The sequence below is a fragment of the Leopardus geoffroyi genome, chromosome C1 (assembly GCF_018350155.1).
Source record: "Leopardus geoffroyi isolate Oge1 chromosome C1, O.geoffroyi_Oge1_pat1.0, whole genome shotgun sequence".
In the NCBI taxonomy this organism is placed as follows: Eukaryota; Metazoa; Chordata; class Mammalia; order Carnivora; family Felidae; genus Leopardus; species Leopardus geoffroyi.
The window spans coordinates 130,170,466-130,188,295 of NC_059328.1; the positions used below are offsets into that span (position 1 = coordinate 130,170,466).

The window sequence follows — 17,830 nt, forward strand, 5'->3', positions numbered from 1 at the left end:
CTTTTAGTGGTTACCCTAATGATTACCCGTTGACTTACTACAACTAATACCAGTACTTATGCTTACCATTTCCCCAAGAATTCTAGAGCCTTAGAACACTTTTTATTCCATTTATCCTCATGTCTTTTACATTATTGTTGTCATACATTTTAATTGTACATATATTTAATTCCTAAAAGACATTATAATTACTGTTTTGCTGACCAGTTTTGAAAAATTTTCAGTTATCTTTTCAAATGTTGTAGATTCACTCAAATATATGTTAGACTTTCACTGTGTCTCACATTTGTCCTAGGTCCTTTTTGTATTTTCCATAAATTTTTTTCTTGTGCTTCAGTGCAAGTACCTTTTATTGCTCTTTTAAAAGTTTTCTAGTCCTATCTTTTGCTGTTTTGTCTGCTGTCAAACTAACATATTAAGTTGTTTTCCAGTCCTAGAATTTCCGCTTGACTGTTTCTTAGGGAATTGAGATAAAGCTGTTATTTTCATCTACTTTCTCCCATCTTCCAGCCTAGCTTTCCAGGCCTTCCAAATGAGAATTTAATGTTCTTACTCAGGTCCCTTTCTCTGGCTGATCCTGAACTCTAATCTTTATCTCTTCAGCCGTATAAAATATCTGAAAACTTTGCTGTGCTTTTTGGAAGCTTTTTTTCTTGGCTTCCTGCTCCATGCAAGGTTACCATTTGGCAGAAATTTTAAAGGTCACTCTTCATCAGGGTCTTAGCCCCTCCAGTATCCTATTTTTATCTCCTGCCCACAAGGAGAACAGAATCTTTGCAGATACTTCCTTCCCTTGGCAGCAGCCCCTGGCCTGGGCAAAGCCTGGATTCTCACTGTACATTGTGGCTAGATTGAGCAAGTACTCTCAGGAAAAAAAAAAAAAAAAATGTAGCTAGGATCTGTCAGTTTGCCTTTAGATTATTCCCTCTTCTCTGGAATCTTGGGATCCCCTGTCCTGATTGCTTGAGCAGTTCTAGATGTCTTTAAATAGATATTTTATTTTTATTTCAAGTTTTCTATTTAACAGCAGAACTTAAGTTACTTGCCAGGTATTCCATTATCCTCAGAAGCAGAAGACCTGTGATAGTCTTTAAGTACCTTTTATATATGTTAATTATTTGTTTTGGTTATTACTTCCTTTACTACCACTGCCCTTACCCCCACTTACTCTCAGATGTCACTTGTGAAGTTTTCATTATTATATGTCTATTCTGGTATTCAGTTTGTACTAAGTGTAAGCCTACACCCCCATCCCCCCACCCTCACACACACTTTATTTTATTCTTACAAACCATAGGGAAATGAGGTACCATAATCCTTTAATAGAGAAAAGACCAATGTCTGTAAAGTCATGTAAGAATACATGACAAAACACTGATTTACACTGGTCTCAGTGTAGAATGCTTGCTATAAGATCTGTACTGTAGTTTATATAGTCTTCCTATTATTTATTCACTTCCTTTGGAATCGAGCTCAGGGTCTATCTTCTGGATATTCTTCCTGCCCTGCTTCATTATTACTTTATAGGTTACTCTGTCATATTACCATATTGGAAGTAGGCTAGCATGTATCTTTCTCTCCTACTATATTATTATCTTCTCCAGAGTAGAGACTATATGTTATTTATCTTTGTAGTTCAAAGCCCATTAGAGTGCATGATATATCTAAGCGTATAATAAATGCTTATTTCATTCCCATGAAGTCATCATATGCTTAATTCAAAGAGATTTAAGAAATTTATGAAACATGTATTGTTAGTTTATCATTTTTATAAATATTTATTACTGTAATTATTCTTCCTGATAGTTTTAGCAAAATTGTTGAACACGGTATATTGTTATATATTAGCTCATCTCCTTTCATTTTGTAATCATAATCATCATATATATAAAATTGCTTTGGGGGCACCTGGGTGGCTCAGTCATTTTAGGCATCCAGCTCTTGATTTGGGCTCAGGTCATGGTCTCAGGACCCTGAGACTGAGCTGAGCGTGGGGCCTGCTTAAGATTCTCTTCCTCTTTCTCTGCTCCTTGCCCCTCTAAAAAATTTTTAAAAAATAATAAAATAGCTTTGGCCATTTCAGACAGTATTTTCAGTTATAACTTCATGAAGCAGCTCAGATAACTTTTAGCATAGATAGGTAGTATTTGACAGTTGAATGATTTACATTTTGTTGAAGAATTAATTAAAATGCTAGATGATTAATATCACAAAGTGGCATCTCATTAACATGGTAGTCACATTTTATAACTGAATAGAATTTTGATAATATTCTTCAGTGATTTTTTTAAAAAAGAACAACTCTACTTTGCTGTTTAATTTATTTATTTCATTGGTGGAAACTTGATAGCTAACACACTAGGAATACTGCCTAATTGAAGACAATTCTTAAAAAAATAAAAACCTTACTTTTTCTTTTAAGAATCATTAATAACAATCTGTTTAGTATTTTATTATCTAATAATGGCTAGTTTAGATTCAGCAGTTATAGAAGAAATTTTATAATTATTTACTTTTTAATCAAAAAGAAATGTATATGTGGATATGGACATGTGTTGCATATTTTTTTTAATGAGGTAAAATTCAGATAATATAAAACTCAGTGTTTTAAGTTTTGAAGTATATAGTTCATTGGTGTTTAGTACATTCGTGATGGTTTGCAACTATCACCACTGACTGGTTCCAGAACTTTTATTACTTCAGAAGGAAAGTAATACCCACTGAGTACTGAACTCCCCAGTCCCGCCTCCTTCCAGCCCTGGCAACCACTACTCTGCTTTCTGTCTGTATATATTTGCCTATTTTGGATATTTTACATAAATGAAATCATACAGTGTGTGTGGCCTTTAGTGTCTGGTTTTTTGCACTTAGCATGGTATTTGTGGTTCATTCATGTTGTAGTATATATCAGTACTTCCTCACTTTTTATGAACACGAAATGAATAATTTTGTGCTCAATACCATATTGTCTTGATGACTACAGCTTTGTAATAGAGCTTAAAGTCCCGAATGGTGATGCCTCCAGCATTGCTTTTCCATTTCAAGATTGCTTTGGCTATTTGGGGTCTTTTGTGGTTCCATACAAACTTTATGATTGTTCTAGCTCTGCAAAGAATGCTGTTGATATTTTGATAAAGAGTGCATTAAATTTGTAGATTGCTTGGGAGTATAGATGTTAGCAATACTTGTTCTTCCAATCCATGAGCATGGAATGTTTTTCCATTCTTTGTGTCATCTTCAGTTTCTTTCATAAATGTTTTATAGTTTTTAGAGTACAGATCTTTCACCTCTTTGGTTAGGTTTATTCCTACATACCTTATGGTTTTTCGTACAACTGTAAAAGGGATCAGTTCCTTGAGTTCTCTTTCTGCTGCTTCATTATTGATTTATAGAAATGCAATGGTTTCTGTACGTTGATTTTATATCCTACTTTGTTCTAGCAGTTCTTTGGTTCAAGGTAATGCTGACCACATAGGTTGAGTTTGGAAGTTTTCCTTCCATTTTTATTTTTTGGGACAGTTTGAGAAGGATAGGTATTAATTCTTCTTTAAATGTCTGGTAGAATTCCCCTGGGAAGACATCTGGCCCTGGCGTTTTGTTTGTTGTGACAGTTTTTTATTCGTTTCCTGTGCTGTTTATTTATCTGTTCAGATTTCTGTTTCTTTCTGTTTCAGTTTGGGTAGTTTGTGAGTTTCTAGGAATTTGGCCATTTCTTCCAAATTGCAGTTTGTTGGCATCCAATTTTTCATAATATTCTTTTATAATTGTGTTTCTGTGTGTTGGTTGTGATCTCTCCACTTTCATTTTTATTTATTTTTTCCATATTTATTAGAGTCCTTTCTCTTTTCTTTTTGATAGGTCTGGCTCGGGGTTTATCAATTTTGTTCTTTCAAAGAACCACCAGCTCTTAGTTTTGTTGATCTGTTTTACTGGTCTTTTTTGTTGTTGTTTCTATATCATTTATTTCTGCTCTGATCTTTATTATATCCCTTCTTCTGCTGGCTTTAGGCTTTATTTGATGTTCCTTTTCTACCTGCTTTAGGTATAAGGTTAGGTTGTATATTTGAGACTTTCTTGCTTCTTGAGGTAGGCCTGTATTGCTATGTGCTTCCTTTTTTTGACCACTTTGGTCACATCCCAAAGGTTTTGGACTGTCACGTTTTTATTTTCATTTGCTTCCATGTATTTCTTTATTTCTTCTTTAACTTCCTGATTAATACATTCATTCTTTAGTAGGGTGTTGTTTAATCTCCATGTATTGGTGGTCTTTCCAAATTTTTTCTTGAGGTTGACTTCAAGTTTCATAGTGTTTTGATCTCAAAATATGTGTGGTATGATTTCAATCTTTTTGTACTTGTTGAAGCCTGATTTCTGATCCAGTCTGTGATCAGTTCTGGAGAATGTTCCATGTGTATACTTGGAAAGAATGTGTATTCTCCTTTAGGATGACAGTTCTGAATATGTCTGTTAAGTCCATTTGGTCCAATGTCTGTCAAACCATTGTTTACCTGTTGATTTTTTGCTTAGATGATCTGTCTATTGTTGTAAGTGGGATGTTATAGGCTCCTACTATTATTATTGTCAATGAGCTTTTTTATGTTTGTTATTAACTGATTTATATATTTAAATACTTCCAAGTTGGGGTGTAAATATTTGCAATTGCTAGATCTTCTTTGTTGGATAGACCTGTTTATTTTGATATAGTACCCTTCTTCTCTTGTTACATTCTTTGGTTTAAAATCTGGTTTGAAAGAAGTATGGCTACTCTGGCTTTCTTTTGACATCCATTTGCATGATAGATGTTTCTCCATCCTGTCTCTTCCAACCTGCAGGTGTCTTTAGGTTTAAAATGCTCTTGTAGGTGCCATATAGATGGGTTCATTTTTTTAGCCATTTTGATATCCTTTGTCTTTTGATTGGAGCATTTAGTCCATTGATATTTAGTGAATTTAGTTCCATTGAATTTAGTGCCATTGTATTACCTGTAAAATCAGTGGTTCTGGAGATTTTCTCTGTTCCTTGCTATCTTTTTTTGCTTCCCCCTCTCTCCCGGAAAAAAAATCCCCTTTAATATTTCTTGCAAGGCTAATTTAGTAGTTATGAGCTCCTTTAGTTTTTGTTTTTTGGGGAAACTCTTTATCTCTCCTACTTGGTGAAAAAGTATTCTTAGCTGTATATGTTTCCCATTCAGCACGTTGAATATATTATGCCACTCCCTTCTGGCCCTGCTATGTTTCTGTGGAGAGATCTGCTGCTAACCTTATTTGTCTTCCCTTGTAGATGGGGATTTCTTTTCCCTTGCTGCTTTCAGGATTCTTTCCTTATCTCTGTATCTTGCAGATTTTACTACCATATGTCTTGGTTTTGGTCTGCTTTTGTTGCTTTTAATGGGAATTCTCAGTGCCTCTTGGATTTGGTGTCTCTTTCCTTCCCCAGATTAAGGGAAGTTTTCAGCTCTAAGTAGCTCAAATAAGCCTTCTGCCTGCCCCTTTTTCTCTCTATTCTCCTGGGACTCCTATGATTTGAATGTTAGTACACTTTATGGAGTCGCTGAGTTCCCTAAGTCTATATTTGTGATCCAGTATTTTTCTTTCCCTCTTCTTTCCAGCTTCATTATTTTCCATAATTTTATCTTCTGTATCACTTATTCGTTCTACTGCTTCCTCCATCTTTGTGGTCATTACATCCAGTCAGTTTTACATCTCAGAGAATGTTTTTATTTCAGTCTGACTAGTTTTTAGGTCTTTTATCTCTGTGGTAAGTGACTCCATGGTGTTTTCTATGCTTTTCTCAAGCTCAGCTAGTATCCTTAACAATTGTTTTAAATTCTGGTTCAGGCATATTACTTATATCTGTTTTGATTAGATTTCTGGCCACGATCTGTTTTTCTTTCTTTTGGGATGAGTTCCTCTGTCTTGGCATTCATCCTAGGCCTCTGTCTTCTGTGTGTTAGAAAAGGCTGTTATGTTTCCTGCTTCTGAGAGTAATGGCTATATTAAGTCATATGCTGTTCAGGGCCTGGCACTTTAGGAAGTGTTTCTGGTATATGCTGTGTACACTCTGCTGCTGTGTTTTGGCTGCTCTTTCCCTCAGGTCAGTCTTCTACAGAGTTTCTCCTTGCCTGCAGTGGGAAGTATTTGGACCTTGTCTAGTATTTGGTGAGTTTTAACTTGGTGTGTTATGGTCTGCTTGTTAAAATAGGCTAGATCCTATTTTCCCTAGAGCTGAAGCTTTGCAGCACAGCATGGTCAGTAGACTTGGTGCATTGGAGGTTTGTGCTGGTCTTCTGGGGGGAGGGGCCTGTTGCTGCTCTGACTCTCAGGTACACTTGCCCTAGTTCAGAAACACCTGCAGAGCGCAGTGGGGCGGGGCTTGGTGTATGACACCAAAACATCCGCTGTGGCACTGTGCTACTCACTGAAGTCCATCCCTGCTGATGGCAGGGGATAAAAATGGCGTTAGCCAGATCTCTCGTTCCCAGAGAGGGGATTTCATGCCTGCCACTGTTCAGGAAGCCCTCAGAGATGAACAATCTCTCCTTTCCTTGCTTGTCCTAGGCATCCCTTAGATCCCTCTCTTCACACTGTGTCTGAGCCCTCTGCGTACCTGCAGTGCAGTCCTCCTGTGTTTTATCCCAGGGACGTTGGCTGGGTTTCAAAACTCCAAACCTTACAGACTGGTGTTGATCATCTACGGGAGGATGTTGCCACACTATGGCTGGTGCTGGGTTGTCCCAGAAGGGTTGTCCCAGAAGGGCAGTCACATGAACGTGCAGGGGCTTGGAGCTTACAGTAAAAGCTCAGCAAAAAGCCGGTGTCCAGGTTAGCTGCAATCAGCAGGTGCCTCTGTACCTATCTAATGAATGGGGTAGCTCAATGGTGCCTGCTGGCTTTTGTCCCTGGAGAGGCAGTGCCACCTCTCCTAAACGCACTCTAAGAAAGGGAACTGTCTCACCTAGTATAACCCAGGGAATTCTCAGACCATGCTATCTGCTCCTGGGCCTCTGCCCTCCTCCACAGGAACACCTCTACAAACACCACACTCTACCCATTGATGGCATAACTTCTAAAACTTCAGACTTCAAGCTCCACTGCTTGTATTGTGATAATTAGCTCCTCTTGTTTTCCCTGTCCGTGGTTTTGGGGAAGTTTTTCTTGTACAGTGCCCTGCTCCCTGCTCTCTCTCTCTCTCTCTTTTTCTCTCCTTTCTTCCTGATCAGGGCTCACTTCCCTCGCAGCACTGGTAATTCTTTCCCACCCCCAAAAATCATGTCTCCTCCCCCGCTACCTTCCACAATTTGGCTTCTTTTCTCCCTCTAGTTGTGCAGTTTTTTTTCCTCTTAGCACTTAGATCAATTTTCTGAGTGTTCAGAATGACTTGATATTTATCTAGCTGTGTTCAGGAGACAAAGCAAGCATAGGGTTCTCTTGCTACTCTGCCATCTTAACTCCTATACTTAATTTCCTTTAATAAGTAAAACTTATGCTATAAGTTTTACACTAAAAAATTTGAAAAGCATGTATGTAATGTGAAACTTTTATGTATTTACTAATGTGTGTTGATTATCTTGGACTATTCTTTAGTACTTATTTTAGTTTTGCTCTCTCTTCCTGTAAGCATTTCTGCAATAACAAGATTAGGATGTCCTGAATGTCCCGGATGTAGTTGATAGTCTACTGTGGGGTTTTTTTGTTTGTTTTTTTTTTTTTTTTTTTTTTTTGGTTTTTTGGTTTTTTGTTTGTTTGTTTGAGAACTAAAAATAGAATACTGGAAAGAGCACTGAAATGGATATTGGGAGATCTTTTTCTATCTTCTACTATTCATCTAACAGTATAAACTTAGTTTATTTCTCTAGTCCATTTTTCTTGCCTTGCTCCTCCATTTTTCTTGGTCTTGCTCCTGGAGAGCTGGACCAGATAGGTATGAGCTGTTTCAGCTCTCTAAACTCAGAAGGGGTAGCTGATTCCATGGAAAGAGTATAGACTGGCTCCAGGTTTCAACCATTTTCTGATTATCTACAATCTTTAAAGTAATCTTCCTAACCTATCTGGTCATTTTCTCAAGGTACATGATGTCTTGTAAGGACTCACAAATACAGCCTGCTCACCAGCATTCTCATACCCCCATTCCATGACTGCATCATTTATAGGAGTAGTTGGGGAAAAAAAAGCAAAAATCTTTGTAGCCTTTTATTTAGTTGGCTTTCTTTAAATGTTTATTTTGAGAGAGAGTGCATATGTGTGCGTGAGTGGGGGAGGGGCAGAGAGAGTAGGGGAGAGAAAGAATCCCAACCAGGCTTCATGCTGTCAGCACAGAGCCTGTCACAGAGCTCAGTCTCACTAACTGCAAGATCATGACCTGAGCTGAAATCAGAGAGTTGGTCGCTTAACCAACTGAGCCACCCAGGTACCTCTAGTTGGCGTTTATATATGAATTATGCTGTGAGTACACTTGAAGAGAGTAATAACTCTTGAAGAGGCATTAAAGAACTTTCTTTTACTCTTCTGTTTTTTTAAATGTATTTATGTTGCTTTTTAAAAAAAAATTTTTTTTTGTTTTTTTTTATTTTTGAGAGAAAGAGAGACCAAATGCATGCAGAGGAGAGGCAGAGAGAGAGGGAGACACAGAATCTGAAGCAGGCTCCAGGCTCTGAGCTGTCAGCACAGAGCCACACGCCAGGCATGATGAACTCATGAGCCGTTGAGATCATGACCTGAGCCAAAGTTGGATGCTCAACCGACCGAGCCACCCAGGCACCCCTATTTATGTATTTTATTAATATTAAATTAGTTGGTCTTCTTACGAAAAGTTAAACATTAAAGGTTACATTAAAATTTTCTTTGACCTACCATCTTCTTGGAACATTTCTCAATCTCTACTAGTTGGAAAGTGATACATATACTCACACACGTTTTCTGTGGGTTTGTATGGTATGCAAACAATTGTATTTTCTATTTTCAAAAATATGACTTAAATTTTTTTAATATAAAAATCTCACCACCCAGACATAGACTCTATTAATATTTAGGTGTACACCTTATCAGTGTTGACATTACACTGATAAGGTACAATTAAGCGCATCTATGTGCCAATCTGTTTTTCTTCGTGCATGTGTATTAACTCTATATGCTACTTATATTTATAAAAGTGAGATCCTTTTAGGCATATTTTCATAGGTATATAAAATTATATATTATTAAATGTATTATTAAAAATTTTGTGTACATACACATCCTACAGATCTTGAATACTTTTCCTGTCATTAAGAAAATTTATACTCTTAATAGTTTCATACTTCTCCATGTAGATCATAGAAACATACTATGTTAATACTTAATTCTCTTTCTCCACAGTTGTAATATTGTGATAAAATTTCTAGGCTGAATCTGATAAAGAATTTCTTTTGATATTAATGGTAAAATTGTTTCACAAACAGACATATCAGTAATGTCTGCATCTCTGCAGTTTTGCTGGTTGTAGAGATTAATGATTTAAATAATCTTTGACCATACTATAAGTAAAAAATTATATGTGTTCTTTTTGTATTTTATTGATTACAAATGAGGTTAAATTTTTTCTTAGCCGTATAAATTGTTTTCATGGCCATCAAGGAATGCTATAGGTATTTTCAAACTTACAGAATTAGTGGCTTATTAGCATTATTTCCTTCTCTTCGTTTCCAGGAATTTCACCATAAAAAATGAGAAGGGAGATTATTAAAACAACTTTATAATTTATATTCCCACTAGAAACGTATGAGAGTGCCTGTCCTTATATTGTCACAATTTTTTGGATTGTTTTTGCCAGTCTGATAGGTTACAAAATGACTTCTTAATTTTCTTTTAATTTGTATTTCTTCAGTCATGAGTAAAGTTCTTTTTCTGTGAATTATTAGTATTCTTGACTTTTTCTAATTTTCAGGAATTTCTTATGTCATAGGGAAATTAACCCCTCATGTGCTATCATGGAGTGCAAATACTTTTCTTGGTTTATGTTTTTGAAATTGTTCGTAAAGGTTTATCAGCTCGCTTCAGAACCAATTGGCAAAAGCTATTAACTAGGACAGGGACCTCTCCCATATTTCTAATAGGTAAGTCTGATAATTTTTTCAGTACATTTTTAGTACATTTACTATGAACTTGTTTAAGAGAAACATCCAGCTCCACTTTCTGCTTCTATTTCCACTCCTAGCCCAGTAGGCAAAAGTGATAGTTTTATCAGTCTGGGGCCAGCCAGGAAAACAGCAGCTTGGCTGCCAGATCAGGTGATTTGATTTTGGGCAGGGAGCAGGGAACCTGTGGTTTTGTCAGTGAAAACTAGCAAACTCAGTGTGAAGGAAGGGGGCAATCTGCAAGGTTTGCTTAACCAGGCAAAGAGAAGAAGAAGAAGAAAAAGCCAAGCAGGGACATCAGCATCCAGACGGTATGGTGGCAACAGACACTGCAGTTGAGTCCAGGCAAGTTACTAAAAACAACAACAACAACCCACAGTAACTCAATTCAGAATCCAGAGTTGCTACAGTGTATTAATCAAAATGTCCAGCTTTCAGCAAAAAATTATGAGACAGGAAGCAGGAAACTGTAACACATATTCAGGAAAAAAAAGCAGAAGTCAACTAGAACTACATATTGTACAATTGTATTTAGGTATCTAGGTAAGGTCTAACTGTAGAAAACAGATTGCCTAAATTTGGGGGTAGGAAGGATCTCTTGGGATGATGGGTGAATTCTAAAACTGTTTTATATTGATGAGTGCACAGCTGTATAAATTCACTAAAAATCATTCATCTGTAATGGGTGAATTTTGTGATAATGTAAATTATACCTTAATAAATGCTCTTAAGTATGTAAGGAGAACTAATATCTTTAAAATGATAGTGTTCTGTTAGTGATCTTGTTATGATTGCCTGTTTGCTGTTCTGTTTTCAAATAAAAATAACCATTTGTGGTTTATAAAAGCAATTGAAGGTAACAACTTGGAGGTACCTAAGGGGAGTATCTGATTTTTATCAGAAATGAGTAATTCTTGTTGAAGTGACAATGGGCAATGCTCTTAAATTATATATTCCCTTTTCTTTGAGGCATTCTTCTGCCATCATTCATCTCTATTCTATTTTTGCTTGTTTAGTTAAGGAACATCCACTTGGTTTTCACCCCTCTCCTTTAATACTGATAACTTTTAAGTACTCCTGGTAGAGTATTCCTAGTGTTATTATTCTCACTTTCTTGCCTGCCTACCTTGCTGATTCTCCCATTGTGCTGTCCTGCAGGTACATCACATGATAAGAACTTCTTGTATGTGAGGAACTTACATAAATATAAATAAATTTGGGTGAGTGTGTTAGTATAAATGCCATAATTTAAAAAGTAAATTACAGGGGTGCCTGGGTGGCTCAGTCGGTTAAGCATATGACTTCGGCTCAGGTCATGCCTACTTCGGCTCAGGGGGCATGATCTCACTGTACTTGAGTTCAAGTTCTGAGTCTGGCTCTGTGCTGGCAGTTCAGAGCCTGAAGCCTGCTTTGGACTCACTCACTCTCTCTCTCTCTCTCTCTCTCTCTCTCTCTCCTTCTCCTTCTCTCCCCCACCCCCTCTGCCTCCTCCTCCCCCACTCATGGTGTGTCTCTCTCACAAAAATAAACATTCAAAAAAAATTTTTAAAGAGAAATTACATAAACAGTCTAATCATAAAGGATTAATTTTAAAACTGTTCCATTTGAAGTATTTTCACTCTAATTCTGATCTTACTGTCTAAATTATATTGAAAAATCCATCAGTGACATCAACCACATTGGACTCCTTCCTTTTCCTGAAATTTGATCAAATTCTTTCCTGAACTAGGGCCTTGGCATTGGCTGTTCTTTCTACTCTCTGATAGACACCTTTCCTTGATGTGTCTCAGCTGTTTTTTATCTTTTAGTTCTCAACTCAAATATCTACCCTTCAGAGCCGACTTAACTGATTTTCTCAGTACCTAACTGAAGAATTTTCAGCTGTTGCATAACAATTACTTTTCCTGTTTCTTTGTTTCCTTTTAGTTTCATTTACTATAATTTATTGTCTTATTTATTTACTAGTTTATGTTTTTGCCCCAACATGTTTCCTGTGCTTGAAGAGCATATTATAAATAGTAGTTACCAGTGGATGAATGAATTACAATTAATTTTCAGGTTTTCTTCCTTTTAAACTAAACTTTGAGTCATTTAAGTTGGTAGTTTTTTTCCCCCACAAACCTGACTTTTCATTTGAATCAGCTGTTTCTTAATCTGAGGGTCAGATGAATGTCACCCTTTCATATATAGATTTCCAATTATTTCATAATTTTACTTAATATTTTATTCACTTATTTTGTTACCGTGTTCTAAAAGCTTTTTTTTGCATGTCTCTGCAGTTTTAAAACATTATAGATTTGTTGTACATGTTCAGAGGTTTAAAAATCAGAACTTAGCATCATAGTGGAGGTTTTTTGTCTCTTTTTACTTTTGATTCATCTGTCTTTGGCAGAAAAATAACTTGAGTGAATTCATTCCTTCACCAAATAGCTATGGAGGTGGTTTACATATTTCACACATCTGGAAATGAATTTTTGCTGCTTTAAACGTGAATAAAAACATGATAGAATGTAGAGTCCTTGTGCTACAGCTCTTTTTCACTTAGAACTCTTTAGTAATTATCCTGTTACTTTCAGACATTTAACAATGTGGAGAAAAATAGGGCCATCTTGATTTTTGTTCCTTTAAAGGAACACATGTATACTTATAACATTTTTTTCTCACTTTGAATTTCACAGCAGTATATCTCAGTGGTAGTTTTGTATTTTCATTGTTTATTTCTGGTGCAAATTTATAACATACTTCTTCATTTGTACGTCTACATTTTTTCATACCTTTTGTAGGTCTTTTTGTTTCTGTGCATCTTTCCCATAGTTTTCTTCAGTCTTTGTTTTCTTGTTTCATACTATTGTTACATTGGTTGTAGACACAAAACAAATATTTCCTTTTGAATTCTGGATGATGTTCCTATGTTTGAGTGTAAGCTTCAAACATCCTCACCCACACCCCTGCAAACTATACTACCTATGTAGCTCTTGGGTTTCTCCTCTTTCTTTTATAGACCTTCCAAGTTGCAAAGTATCACTCTCCAGTTACTAATGTCCTGGCCAAGTTATGCTGAATTAATTATATGCCCAAGTGAATGTAGTATGAGAACAGCTAACGAGAAAGAAATTTTCTGATAAGGTACATATTATGTAGTAGGGGGCACTCTGATAGTAACAAAATATTAACAGAGACACCTGTTAGTCTGAGATATAGGTGGACTTCTGTGGAAATCTGTGTAATTCTTCTTAATACAGCATTGCTTCTGAGTTCTCATTCTTTGTTCTAGTTGGCCAAAACTTTGACAGATGAGTGACTAATATTTGTAGTTTTCAGGACTGTTCTAACTTTGCAACCCTTTAGATTTTTGTGAATATATCAATGAAAAGATGAAGAAAGGTGAATCAGATATTAAAGTTGACCCTTGAAAAACATGGGTTTAAACTGTCCACTTACTGGACAGGTCCACTTATTTGCACATTCTTCTTCGATAAATATAGTACAGTAAATGTATTTTCTCTTATGATTTTCTTAATAACATTTTCTCTGGCTTAATTTATTAGAAGAATACAGCATATAACACATATACAAAATATGTGTTAATCAACATGTTATTGGTAAGTGTTCTGGTAAACATTAGGCCATGAGTAAGTTTTGGGGAGTCATATAGGTGGATTTTAGACTGCTTGGAGGTCTAACCCCTGCCTCATTCAAGGCTAAATTGTAATTGTTGCCGGTAAGCTTCCATGTTATTTTGTGATTTTATGTGTATATGTAGGTTATTTATTGATTTGTGGTATTTTGATAAATATACCTTTATAAAATGTTTTATCTATAAGCATTCTGTTTGTTTAGATTTTAAGTGTTATATGTCCCAAAGGGTTATGATTTTTTTTAATTATTGAAATAATGAAATCCTTGCATGTTCCCTCATAATCAAATTTGAGAAAGTAATTGTTTTATGATTGTTGAAGTACTATCTTGATCCAAACTTTTTCATCAGCAATGAAACTTCTTTTCTTTGTAGTAAAGTATTCATCTGTGTGGGATATTGCATAAATCTTGGAAGACTGCAATAAAGTGGCAATGTCCCGGGAACCTACCCCACCTCTCCCTGGAGATATGTCTACTGGTCCTATAGCAGAAAGCTGGTGTTATACACAGGTACGTGCTGTTAAAAATGCCTTACTTTATGTTATGTCACTTAAAAATGTTATAGCATTTTGAGACTATTGTAAAGCACTTTGTCATAGTTATTCCAAGTATTAAGAAAAGTGAGTCATGGGATGTTTAACATGTGATAAGCTAAAAGCATATAAGTCATCATTGTAAAAGTAATTTTCTGAATCTCTTAGGTTAAAGTAGTAAAATTTTCCTACATGTGGACCATTAATAACTTCAGCTTTTGTCGAGAGGAAATGGGTGAAGTGTTAAAAAGTTCAACATTCTCATCTAGCCCCAGTGACAAAATGAAATGGTAAGATTTTTGTTTTGAATTTTGTTTTGATATTATTTTCATCTACTTTATAGTTTGGTTGTTACTGTTTTTTGTTTGTTTTTTAATGTTTGTTTTTGAGAGAGAAAGAGACAGAGTGTAAGCAGGGGAGGAGCAGAGAGAGAGAGGGAGACACAGAATCAGAAGCAGGCTCCAGGCTCTGAGCTGTCAGCACAGAGCCCAACGTGCATCTCAAACCCACGAACTGTGAGATCATGACCTGAGCTGAAGTCGGATGCTTAACCGACTGGTCCACCCAGGCGCCTCTGTTATTGTTTCTTCATGGACATTAGTCTAATTTTATACTAGATTTGTAAGTTCCTAAAAGTATAGAGAATTACAAAGAACTGGGGATATTGATGGGAGTGTTGTTTGTGATATTATCTGACAACGAATTTCAGTATTACCTCTCTCTTTTGAGTTTTACGTTTTATATTCCTCCATATGAGCCTATTGTTTTGTTTTAGGTGCCTGAGGGTAAACCCAAAGGGATTAGATGATGAAAGTAAAGACTACTTGTCCTTATATTTGCTTTTAGTCAGCTGCCCAAAAAGTGAAGTTCGAGCAAAATTCAAATTTTCCCTTCTAAACGCTAAAAGGGAAGAAACAAAAGCAATGGGTAAGTGATTTGGGATAAAGAAGTCTCTGAGTAACTACATGTTAACTTACATACTTTTCCCTGGAAAGGATATTTTTTCCCCACTGAAATCTGCTTAACCTAAAACATGTAATGTGGCCATTTAATTTTAAATGCCAGTGTAGTTATGGTTGTTTTACTAAATCTTAGACTTCATAAGACATGTACAGTTTGTTAAAAATAATATTAAAATTTTACTTTTTCTTGTCCTAAAACGATACTTACTTGTCACTTAGAAAAATTGTTGCTTTTAGGGCAAGGTGCCTGGTTCAATTTCTGGCAAATATAATCGGTGCTCAGGAAATATTTCTCCCTTGCTGTTTTTACCAGATAATAAAATCTGAGGAACAGTGTGAAAGGAGATTGAATGTTCTGATATTTTGTCACTAGAATTTTTTTAAGCGGTGGACTAAACACTGACTGAAAGGAAATCAGTTTTTCTTAGTCTCCAGATCTATTTAATTCATCTCAAGCTTCACATATATAGCCAACTGAAACCATGTGGTCTGGAGCTTCATAAAGAAGAGCATTGTAGGAAATACACAATGTGCATAGTAAGAAAATATATCATGAACTGCCACATTAAATTTTAAGTGATTTCTAGAAGTGAATCACAGAATCAAGTAATGTCCTTACAAAAAAAAAAAACTTTTAAAATACACTTCTAAAAATTATCTTTTGCCGAATTAATAACATAGTTTCACATATATTTTCATGGTGTCTGACATTCACAGTAGTGGAGTGTCTTAGTTTAGGTTGCTGTAACAAAGTGCTATAGATTGGCTGGCTTATGAAGGCTGAGTGTACAAGATCAAAGTACCAGCATGGCCAGGTTCTGGTGAAGGCCCTCTTCTGGATTGTAGACTACTGATTTCTCTCGCTGCATCTTCACATGGTGGATTGAGCTAGGGAGCTTTGTGGAGTGTCTTTTATAAAGCACTAATCACATTCATAAGGGCTCCACCTTTATGAACTCCTCTAATTCCAGTCTCTTTTTTTTTTTTTAATTGTTTTAAATGTTTATTTTTGAGGAAGAGAGAGAGAGCGTGAGCAGGGGAGGGGTAGCGAGAGAGGGAGACACAGAATCTGAAGCAGGCTCCAGCTCACAGACAGTGAGATCATGACCTGAGCTGAAGTCGAATGCTCAACAAACTGAGCCACCCAGGCGACCCTCACTGACCTCTTAATACCATCACATTGGGGGATAGGATTTCAATGTAAGAATTTTGAGGAGATACAAACAAACATTCAGCCCGTAACATGGAGTCTTTCAATTAAATTTATTTTTGGTTTTTCACCTCCAGTTAATTCTTTGTATAACAGATTGTGAATACTTTCTGTAGAGGATCTTGTTTATTTTTTAATATACAGTTCTCCAGTATGTTAGACATTTGAAAAATTTACCTCCGACATTATTAAGGCATTTACAGATTATACTAAAACCATCTTTTAGACTTTTATGAAAGTTGTTTTTAGGGATGAAGAGATTATGTCCAAAGATCTAGGGTGATAAGAGACTTTATTTAGCTTCTTTTTACCAGTTAATGGATTTTTCTCTGGTGGGATAGATGCCCCAGGAAAGTTAAAGGATGCCGTTGTGATTTAGAGCATCCATTTTTAAAGGGAGAAACAAGAAATGAGAGCTATGTTTTCTTATCAGGTTCTGAGGAGGAGGAGTATGACTATGCCAATGTATTTTGATCCTTTTTCATCATTAAAGAGCCTGCATTGTTAGAGAGATCTCTTCCTTCTCCAAGAGATTTGATCTGCTTTTCTTCTGCTTAGAGATCGAGGAATCTGAAAGTGAGCTCACTGATAATGGCCAAAATCTGAGTAGTGCTGTGAACCAATCTGGTCCTACCTGATGTAAATCTTGTGACATTTTATGAACACACATATCTATAATTTTTATAATGAATGTATTGGCCAAGTTTTATTTTTGTACATTCATTTAACTGTGTTGTCATTAACATTCTTAGATGATTCTTTTGTTTAAACTTCTGTTCTGTTTTCCACCAGAAAGCCAAAGAGCATATCGATTTGTACAAGGGAAAGACTGGGGTTTTAAAAAATTCATTCGAAGGGATTTTTTGCTTGATGAAGCTAATGGTCTTTTACCAGATGACAAGCTTACATTATTTTGTGAGGTGGGTACGTTTTTTATTTCAAGGAACTCCAAAGTTATATTTAATGATAAAGCAAAAATATAAGCTAGAACAATATTGGCATACTTTTTTTTATTGCGGATACTTTTAAAATTCAGTAATCAGTATAATTGATAAGGTTTCATTTGTAGATGTTTTACCAGTAAGACTAGATTGTCTTCAATATAGTAAGTAGCCCATTCTGAAAAGAATCTGTCATGTCTACAGCTATAAATTATATATGGTAGTTATACTACCACATACTAAGTACTTCTTCCTTCTAGAAAGACTATGGATATGTATATCTTTATATGAAAATTTCTAAGTATCTTCTTCATTCTGAAATAGGTAATCACTATTTTTTGTCATATTCAGGTTGACCATATTAAATATGATTAGTAGCTTATCAGTTTGAATACAGACTGAAATATGTACATCCATACATAATGAAAGTGCCT

The 17,830-nt window shown here is 35.8% G+C and overlaps 1 protein-coding gene across 4 annotated transcripts in view; it reads left to right on the top strand.

Annotated features, from left to right (window-relative positions):
* The window catches only part of SPOPL (speckle type BTB/POZ protein like), a 78,228-nt gene that overhangs the window by 35,639 nt on the left and 24,759 nt on the right, over positions 1-17,830 (top strand). For all 4 annotated transcript variants that reach the window (XM_045479677.1, XM_045479674.1, XM_045479678.1 and 1 more), the window contains 4 exons: positions 14,124-14,260; positions 14,452-14,573; positions 15,059-15,210; positions 17,248-17,375. In XM_045479677.1, coding sequence (XP_045335633.1) covers positions 14,183-14,260; positions 14,452-14,573; positions 15,059-15,210; positions 17,248-17,375 — 480 coding nt within the window. In that variant the 5' untranslated portion in view covers positions 14,124-14,182. The remainder of the gene's footprint in view (positions 1-14,123; positions 14,261-14,451; positions 14,574-15,058; positions 15,211-17,247; positions 17,376-17,830) is intronic.